Consider the following 10,563-nt stretch of genomic DNA (forward strand, 5'->3'; position numbering starts at 1 on the left):
CAAAATTATTTAATGGGTTCCTTCAGAAGGCAAGCTATTTATCACTGTCAAATAATACTTGTTTTTCTATCAAAGCTATAACAAAAAAAATCAATAGAACAACTAGAATGTGGTAACTTGATGGATAAAATGTGTTTCACAAAATAGAAGTGAACAAAAAAGTCTGGATACAAAAGGATAAGCAAAAAAACAATAAATAACTTGTAATCCAGAGTCCTGCAGAACAAGAAAATGGGGCCCAGTGATAATGTTGCTGGTAACACACTGCTGGTTTCCTTCATATAAGGTTAATAAGTATAAATCTCATCTCTATTAGTCCAGGCAGTCAAGTGTCCATTGATCCAGCATTTACTAGACTACTAATGCCACATTTCTACACTGGCTCCATCATGGAGTCAGTGTGTAAAACTCATTCTTATCTCACTCCAGCATCAAACACCTGATCACCTGATAACCAGCATGAGTTGAGATTGAGGTCTACCACCTCGCAATGATAACTGGGGCTGGCAGAGGCCCAAAATGATTTGATCTCAATCTGCTGCTGATTTGAAATGAACAAGTCTGATTTCAAATCATGTCAATCCCAGTCCCAGATACAAATGAATCATTGTTATTGAGGTACACCCCGTATATATCGAGTCCCTGATGTAGTGCTAATAATAAGAACATCTTTAAAGCATTGGTTATTGAAGCTACTACAAAAACTACTATGGATAAGACAAGGTCAAAGTGCTAACTTGGGGCAACATGTCCTAATTTTTCTCTTGCATTAAGCAGGCTGTTATATATTGTCATTATTGTTATTTATTTATTTGGCAGATGCCTTCATCGCAGAAGTAATGGGTTACAATGCAAGCTTAGTATTTAAATACAGTGTAGTTTAAAGTAAATGCAAATAATACTAAAATACAATTGATTCCTACCTATTAGAAATGATAAAATAAAGTTTTCTTTAAAGATGTAAAACTGTTTACCACGGTTCACTTTTTTTGTAGTTTCTATACAGTTAATATTTGTTTATTTAGGGGCACAGTCTCAAAGGACATGCACACCTCATAAGGTTATTTAAGTGCATGAAAAAGGGTTTATGCGGGGTCGGAGCAGCTATGTGCATTTTGAACGAGAGAGAAAAGTGCACACACATCTGGAGCACAGATACGAGCTTCAGGGCACGCAGGATTACATAGTAGTCGTGGTTTCACAAAAAATAGGAGTTCCCACAGATATGCAGAAGATATTCACATTCTGAAACTGCAAAAGACGAGGAGACACCATGCGTAAACTACTCGGCCTGAGTGCAGGAGTAGGGCCGCGTAGGAGCTTCAGCGTAGCAGCTATGAGTAGTAAACACAGTTTAAGACAACCACAATTATGATTAAAACACGCTATGTGAAGCCATTGTTAGTAGTAATAATAATACATTATTAACTTATGTTTCTCTGTTGATTTATGTTATAGCAATGTACATGTTTATTTCTGTTTTAAATGTTTCAAACTCTTGGCATTTGTTACTCGGAACTAGCAAAAAAAAAATCATGTTGATTTGTTCCTCCATGAAGCTGCTGCAGTGTTAAATACTGTTAGTTGTGTAAGAAATGCTAGTCAGATGCAAACTCCGGGCACCTTTACTTGGCCATTCAGAGGCGTGTCTCTGTTCAAGCAATATTTTCATTCCAGAGTCCGCAGAGCTTAAATCCCCACCCACAGCCAGCTATGTGGCAGAGATTTCTGTATGAGAATGCAAGTATTGTTAAGGGGCTCCCGAGTGGTGCATCCGGTAAAGGAGTTTCGTGTGGAGTGCAGGATGCGCCCTATAGCCTGGAGGTCGCCTGCTCGAATCCAGGCTATTCCACTGTCGACCGTGGATGAGAGATCCCAAGGGGTGGCGCACAATTGGCTGAGTGTCGTCGGGGTGGGGAAGGCATAGGTCGGCCAAGGTGTCCTCAGCTCACCGGGCACCAGCAACACATGTTGGCTGGCCGGGCACCTGTGGGCTTGCCTGTAAGCTGCCCAGAGCTGCTTTGTTCTCCGCCACTGTAGCTCTGATGTGGCTGCATGGCAGGCCTGCAGAGTGAAAAGAAGTGGTTGGCTGATGGCACACATTTCAGAGGACAGTGTGTGTTCATCTTTGCTGCTCCCAAGTCAGTGCGGGGGTGGTAGCGGTGAATTTAGCTTATAATAATACAATTAGCTATTTCAAATTGGGAGAAAAAAGGGGTAAAAATAAATTGGTGACTACTGAATAAAAAATAATTTTTTAAAAAAGAGAATGCGCATATTGTGGCGGTGCGTATCTCTCACGTAGCAACAATCGCCTAGGTCCAGGCTACGCAGGGTTTATGCACGTTTTTGAGAATAGACCCCTGTGGCAAAGTTTCCGCCCCTGTGTATTTTGTGTTGTGTGTTAATGTTCATGTATAGTCATTGGTACACGGGATATAAACGGGTCTGTGTAACACAAGTGTTTAAAATGTATATTTGTTTTAGGCACGAGCACTGCACAGTGCTTCATGTGCAAGTAAAATGTAATAATATGTGAGCACGGGAATTGTACTTTATTAATTCACGTGCAGTTGTACTGCGACTCCAATTGAATGATTGATTAGCAATCGAGTCTCGGTACAGCTGCATAAAAGCAGCATGTTTTCACTCACTCAGGGTTGTGTGTTTGGTGAGTGCAGAACGGGATTGGAGACGGAGGTTATAACAATAATAATAATAATAGTAAATAGTTAGAACTGTCTTGATTCGCCGTGTTTGTTTGTCTGTTATTCCACTGTTTAGTGGTAGTCTGTTTTGTTTTATCTCTTTGTTTTGGCTACCAGTGCCGTGTCCTGTGTTTTGTTTGTCTTGTAACCTTTTATTTTCTGTTTATTGATTAAACTGCGCAACATTGCAATTCACATTTCACCTGGCAGTACTGAGTGTTTCTTCCGGGTCTGACGTCACCATACACCACATCCTGTTACAACCCCTCATTTATTTATTTAATCCTGTTCATTAAGATAGTACAGTTTTTTTTTTCTATTGTCTGATGCAAACAATTTATAAAGCATGTATTTAAAGAGCATTTAAAGCATTTTTCTGTTTTAAATTTAGTGTGTGTGTGTATGTGTGTATGTATGTGTATATATATATATATATATATATATATCTCTATATATCTATATATATCTATATCTATATATCTATATCTATATATCTATATATCTCCAAGCCTTCATTAGCCTCTAGGGCTTCTCTGGTCAATCTGCATCTGATTCAAATAAATCCCATATATTCCCTCAGCTAGCACAGTGTTCTCCGAGTGACCCCACCAATAGCATTATTCACTGGACAACTGTAAAAAGCAACTAGAACTTTTAGCAGCAGTTGCCATGTTTAATAAACTCTGGATGTCGTGGAGACTCCCGTGGGGATCATTACTTTTACAAGTTCTAGTTGGCAATTGGGGCTACAGTTCCATAATATACTTGATTAGCAGTGCACTGTCTTGAAGCAACATCTTCAGTGTTAACTTATCATTTTTATGAAAAGAGAGTTTTGATATTCTGGAGAGGCCAATGGGAAACAGCATTGTTGTTTCTAACAGATCATGTGATTTTTATTCCTCCAATGTAATAAAACAGTACTCATATAAAGCTAGAAGTCTGTTGCTTGTCACCCATACTTCTATACAACAACGCTTTTACCACTGAACTACATCTGCACCTTGTGCACCCACTACTCACTAAAATTAATTTATTCATATTGTATCTTTTTTATATGAATTTGATCACAGACAAGGTCATACCAAGGAAGAAAAGCATTTGATGATTTTTTTAAATTTATTTTTTATTTAGTAGTAGCCAAATTTATTTTTCCCATTTTCCCCAAAATTAGAATATGCATTTATTATTTAGGCTCAGCTCACCGGTACCACCCCTGTGCTGACTCGGGGGCGGCGAAGATGAACACACTATGTCCTCCGAAGTGTGTGCTGTCAGCTGACCGCTTCTTTTCACACTGCAGACTGACCATGCAGCCACCTCAGAGCTACAGCTCTGAGGAGTGTACAGGCAAGGCCGCAGGTGCCTGGCCAGACTACAGGGGTCGCTGGTGCACAGTTAGCTGAGGACAAACCCTCCCCCCACCCCAGGCGGCAGCACCTGGATTCGGACCGGCGATGTCAAGGCTATAGGGCGCATCCTTCACTCCACGCAGAGTGCCTTTACTGGATGAGCCAGTCATTTGTTAATTTTTATAAAATATTCTACATTTCATTCACAGGCAAGAAATATGTTGCGTACATACATTGCATGGCCACTTTATTAGGACCTCTGCATAATATTGTTTGGGCAACAGTTTGCCCTGGTTACAGCCTTTATGCAAAGTGGCATAGACTCCACAAGGTTCGTGTCTCGTTAATCCCTTAAGGTACACAAGGAATTGAGTGGTTGCTTAAACGATTTCTTGTTAAAATACATTTGTGACGGACTCAAGTATCTGGAGGAAACTGACAATTTGAATGATCAGATTCAACCTAGCAGTACATTTAAGAATATAAGGAAGATAGCATAGTTTTATTTGTGAGACACATATGTCCCTGGTACCTTAAGGGTTAATTAGAGATGATAATCCATTCAATCCATATTTCATGCAGTTGGTGCAGAGGATATACACATTGCCTATAGAAAGGCTACACCCCCTTTAAAAATGTTCACCTTTTGTTGAATTTAAATAGTTTTTTTTTTTTTCCATTTATCTACACATCCTACCCCACAACTTCCAAGTGAAAAAAATATTCTAGAAATTTGTAGAAAATTAATTAAAAATAAAAACTGAAATAGCTTGGTTGGATAAGTGTCCACCCCCTTGTAATAGCAATCCTAAATTAGCTCAGCTGTAACCAATCGCCTTCAAAATCACACACCAAGTTAATTGGCCTCCACCTGTGTTAAATTGTAGTGATTCACATGATTTCAGGATAAATTGAGCAGTTTCTGAAGGTTCCCTCTGCTGGGTAGTGCATTTCAAAGCAAACACTCAACCATGAGCACCAAGGCGCTTTTAAAAGAACTCTGGGACTAAGTTGGTGAAAGGCACAGATCAGGGGATGGGTAAAAGGCCTTGAATATCCCTTGGAGCATGCTCAAGACAATTGTTAAGAAGTGATAGGTGTATGGCATCACCAAGACCCTGCGTAGATCAGGCTGTCCTTCTGAACTGGATGACCGAGCAAGAAGGAGACTGATCAGAGAGACTACCAAGAGGCCAATGGCAACTTTACAAGAGCTACAGGCTTTTATGGCCAAGACTGGTCAAAGTGTGCATTTGACAGTAATATCCCAAGAACTCCACAAATCTGGTCTGTATGGTAGGGTGGCAAGAAGGAAGCCATTACTCAAGAAAGCCCACCTTGAATCCTGTTGGAAGTGTGCAAAAAAAAAAAAAAAAAAAAACACTCTGGAGATTCTGTAGCCATGTGGCAAAAAGTTTTGTGGTTTGACAAAACTAAAAAGGAACAATGTTTGGCGCAAACCCAACAGAGTGCATCACCCAGAGAACACCATCCCTACTCTGAAGCATGGTGGTGGCAGCATCATGTTATGGTAATGTGTCTCATTGGCAGGGACTAGGGCACTTGTAGGATAGAAGGGAAAATAAATGGAGCAAAGTACAGAGAAGTCCTTGAGGAAAACCTGCTGCCCTCTACAAGAAAGCTGAAATTGGGAGAGAAGTTCTCCTTTCAGCATGACAACCCAAAGCACACAGCCAAAGCTACGCTGGAGTGGCTAAGGAACAAAAAGGTAAATGTCCTTGAGTGGCCCCGACCTAAATCCGATTGAAAATTTGTGGCATGACTTGATGATTACTGTCCATCATTGCTCCCAAGGAACATGACAGAGCTTGAACAGTTTTGTAAAGAAGAATGGTCAAATATTGCCAAATCTAGGTGTGCAGAGTTGGTAGAGACCTATCCCAACAGACTCGCAGCTGTAATTGCTGCCATAGTTGCTTCCACCAAGTATTAACTCAGGGGGGTGGAGGCTTATTCAATTATGATCTTTCAGTTTTGTATTTTTAATATAAAACTTTTTTCTTAGCAGTGTGGAGTATGGTGTGTAGATAAGTGGAAAAAAATTCTCATTTAAATGCATGAAACTGAGGTTCTAGGGTTGCCATGGAAGATGCATTAAGTCTATGTCATACTCCTCAAACCAATGGGCATAGTTCTGTCACAGTGGATTATAGTCTTGAAAGTAGCCATCATCAAGGTACATGTGCAGCATTGTTGGGTGGACTTGATTCGCAATGATGAGTAAGTAAATTACACCATGAGCGTTAATCAAGGGACCAAGGACATTCCAGGAGAACATGCCCCACACCAGCAACCAATCTAATACAATGGCCAAGCAGAATCTGCGGATGTCAAATTTTATATGAAGTAAGCAGGGATAATTGGGGAACTATTCTCCACAACTATTTAAACACCTGCCTATATTTTTCTCAAAAACACCATTGTATTGTGTTTTGTTATTGCTTTTGCGATTCTGTACGTGTGAACTGCATTATTTAAATTCAACTTCCAGTAAACTAAATCAAGGTGTCTACTGTTTTGCAGGTTGTTGGCCCATCGGATGGCTCAAGTTATATAGTGGATTATTATGGAGCGAGATTGACCAGGCTCTCTATCACAAATGAAACTTACAGGAAGACCCAGACATATCCCTAAATAAAGAGGTAAGTATACAAGCAAATAGTTACCAGAAAGGTGTACTGTATTAACTAAGACTATTCAGAAAAAGACAAGGGCTGATATAAGATGGGAATTCTACCTACAAGTGACAGCCAAAAATGAAGTATTAACTGAGGAAGTTGTTTCGCCTCCACCAGAATTACCAGGGTATATTTTCAAAAATTAACTTGGTTATTGCCACACAAAATGGGTCTACTTAGGATTTTATACAATGTGGTAATAGACAAGGTCATTGCTACAAATGTACCCTGTTAAAGTAGTAAACATTTCATTTTCAACTGCCACTTGTTGGCAAAAATACTATTTTACACAACACTAAAAAACCCTAACCCTAACACTGTACTGTATGCAGCGTGAGTCTTACAGGCAGGGGAACACAGGTTCGAGTTCTGCCTGAGCAAAGTAGCAGGATTCCAGAGAGAGTGCTCCTGTAGATTAGGGAAACAAAACTTCCAGAGGCTGGTAGCTTCTGACTTCCTGGGTGTAAAGAGGCAATTGGCTTGGTCATTGGATAGGTGGATGTCCACTAACAGGTTAAAATTGAACATTCTAAACTGTAAAGGAAATCAGGGGTAAAATAATTGGACAACTAAAAAAAAAAATGTATTGTAGAATTCTCTGTATAACATTAGCTTTAGCTCCACAAGTGATCTTCCATATTTCTGCAATGCACAGGGGAAAAAGTTGAGTCTGAGAAACTAATGTAACTCATCCCAAGAGTTTTGAACTGTCAGAAGAAGTAATTAGGAGCCCAGTAAAATCTTTAGTGTAACCCACCTAACCAAGCCGTATAGGTCACTTCACCCCTATAGAGTGAACTAAGCAGTGGTATGGATATGATTAAATGTCAAGATGTAAAACAAACTTTTAAAAAAAACTGACAGGGTCATGAGATTGCACTCATTAAAGCTTGCTACAGAGTTCACTCTGAGTTCCTCCTAGTCCCTCTGTTTAAGATTAAACTCCACTGTCTTCTTGTGCTGGCAATGTGCAGGCTCTGTCCCAGCATATGGAAACATAAGCAATCTATTAGGATTGGAAATGTTTACATTTTCACTATCCAGATCTGTCTCAAGCTCACTTGCTCAATATAGATTTATATATTTGCTGCATTGTCTGTCCCTTAGTATAAATGGTAGCTTTAAGATAGCAAAGTTTACTGTTCTATGACATTTATTTTCTTTATCTTTATTTCCTCCTCAATCTTTGCTAAGGTGCAGATGTTTAAGAAAGAGGAGTTTCATACTGTGCCATTTATTCAATGGCTGACTGTAGTAATATACAGCGTAACCTAAAATGATGCAAAACAAAGGTTCATAGTCATTAATTAGAACCTAACAGAAATTGCCACACCTTCCAAACTACGTTAAAAATCAAGATCCCTGTACAAATTCGTCGAGATCCCTGTACAGATTTGTCAAGATCTCCATACATATTCTGTTTGGATGATTTTTTACACCGTCCACGTTTCAAGCCAATAAAACAAATAGCCCCTAATAACAGCGACAACCAATAGATCAAACATCAATTAAGTCTGCTCTGTCAACTGGCCTTCGGAGTTGCTTGCGGCATGGTTTTCATCTTTCTGTCTCTGCTGATTTGGCTTCTCTGATGCTGAGTGTCCTTCCAGTTACAGGCTTCTCTGTAGATGCTCAAGTGCGTCACAATGCTGTACCCTGCTGTATCTTGGGGGCTATCTGTAGCATTGACATGAAACTTGATTTGACACTTTTACAGTACTATTCAATATGGCGGGCATCTTGGCAGTTTTAAGGTTACCACAAATACTTCTAAGGACTGAATGGATGATAAGGTGAGTTTAAAAAGGATCCAGTCAAAGATGACTGGCAGGTTTTCTTTTACTGGTAGTACTACAAGCATCCACAACTTCCACCATTGTTATAAACTGGCTATGAGTGCTCCAAGTCTCGGCACATATAAAGAATGCCTTGCCTACAGCTTTAAAACTTCTCCCTGCAATTTAGTCATTAGCACCCAGCTTAATTAATGCCTATCCACAACCACAATCCAGAATTAACCAATCTAGTAGTCTTTCCCATTAAGAAATTACTATAAATAATGCAGTAATGAACATTAACTGTTGCAATTGATTTATTCAGCAAATGTGTGTGTTATGCCAAGTCTGTGTTCTTTTATAGAAGTAAATGCTGGGAGGAGGATACGTTAGTTAGAGTGGTTCATTTAAAACCACAAAAGGTGTGGGTGGTGGTGAGGGTTTACAACTGGAAATTTCAGTAATTATTTACACAGGTTACAAAAAAAAAAAAAAAACACAAAATTTTTTTTTTTTTTTTTTTTGCACAAGCTTTTACCATCTCTCAACAGTGAGACCCAGTTAAGTTAGAATTAGTGGCCTGGATTGCAGTCTCTCTACATACCATTGACATTGTTATGGCAAGTTTTTCTAAATGTACATCCAACCACTATAGGATATACAGTGCCTATAGAAAGTCTACACCCCCTTTTCAAAATGTTCACCTTGTTTTGCCTTATAGCCTGGAATTAAAAAAAATATATATATATATATATCTTTTTTACTTTATATAGGCTCTGTATAGGGGATAAGATGTTTATACAGGCTATATGGGTTCATGAAAACAGGTAAATTTAAGGCTGTAATAGTTTAAACGGTTAAATTGTTTTGCATTTTACTTAACAATTAACTGAAAACATATTGTTTACTTCATAGAATGTTCACATTTAAATAAAGTGTAATCATTTATACTATCTTGATGCATTAAAAACCACCATAATTGAATACGGTACGTGGAAATATATTAAATTTGAAATAAATAAAAAGGTTAAATATAAATGATTATGAATACTAAATTCTCAAATGTGTATGATAGTTAAACAATGGTTTAAACATGTAATATATTAAAACAAGTTTACCTGGTAATGGTGTAAAGTCATACTGTCAGAGGAGTGAAGGGTTGAATTTGTACAATTTGTTTTAGACAGAGAAACACTTGCCAACTAAGCAAAGATCCCAGTATCGAAAAATAACTGCCTAAACCCTGTTTGGTAAATGATATCAAATTAAATTGTTTTCTTTTTTTTTAGGTAGAATATTTTCTAATCATGAAGTTTTATCAGCAAACCCTTGATACGGCAAAGGTTTTCACTGTATCACACTGAGAAACGACCTGAACTGAATGCACCAAGCAAAAGCTTTGCAATACTATAAGAAACTGGGATGAACGAGGACTATTCAACAGTAAACAAGCTCCTGTATTGTAAATAGTCACCAGTCTTAAGCTGTGATATCTGTTTTCTTTCAAACAATCAATATACTGTCCTTGAAGAACATTCAACTCCCAGGAACCTGCTGTACAGCACTCCCCTTACAAGAACATTCAACTCCCAGGAACCTGCTGTACAGCCCTCCCCTAACAAGAACATTCAGAACCTGCTGTACAGCACTCCCCTTACAAGAACATTCAGAACATTCTGTACAGCACTCCCCTTACAAGAACATTCAACTCCCAGGAACCTGCTGTACAGCCCTCCCCTAACAAGAACATTCAGAACCTGCTGTACAGCACTCCCCTTACAAGAACATTCAGAACCTGCTGTACAGCACTCCCCTTACAAGAACATTCAGAACCTGCTGTACAGCACTCCCCTTACAAGAACAATCAACTCCCAGGAACCTGCTGTATAGCACTCTTCTTACAAGAACATTCACCTCCCAGGAACCTGCTGTATAGCACTCTTCTTACAAGAACATTCAACTCCCAGGAACCTGCTGTACAGCTCTCCCCTTACGAGAACATTCAACTTCTGGGGTGGGGGGGTTATTA

At 39.0% G+C, this 10,563-nt stretch overlaps 1 protein-coding gene across 1 annotated transcript in view; it reads left to right on the forward strand.

Moving 5' to 3' along the window:
• tm2d1 (TM2 domain containing 1) overlaps positions 1-9,910 on the forward strand; it is a 36,319-nt gene extending 26,409 nt beyond the window's left edge. The window contains exons 6-7 of the mRNA XM_041277900.1: positions 6,605-6,723; positions 9,824-9,910. Coding sequence (XP_041133834.1) covers positions 6,605-6,715 — 111 coding nt within the window. The 3' untranslated portion in view covers positions 6,716-6,723; positions 9,824-9,910. The remainder of the gene's footprint in view (positions 1-6,604; positions 6,724-9,823) is intronic.
• Positions 9,911-10,563: the final 653 nt, after the last annotated feature.

The sequence above is a fragment of the Polyodon spathula genome, chromosome 18 (assembly GCF_017654505.1).
Source record: "Polyodon spathula isolate WHYD16114869_AA chromosome 18, ASM1765450v1, whole genome shotgun sequence".
In the NCBI taxonomy this organism is placed as follows: Eukaryota; Metazoa; Chordata; class Actinopteri; order Acipenseriformes; family Polyodontidae; genus Polyodon; species Polyodon spathula.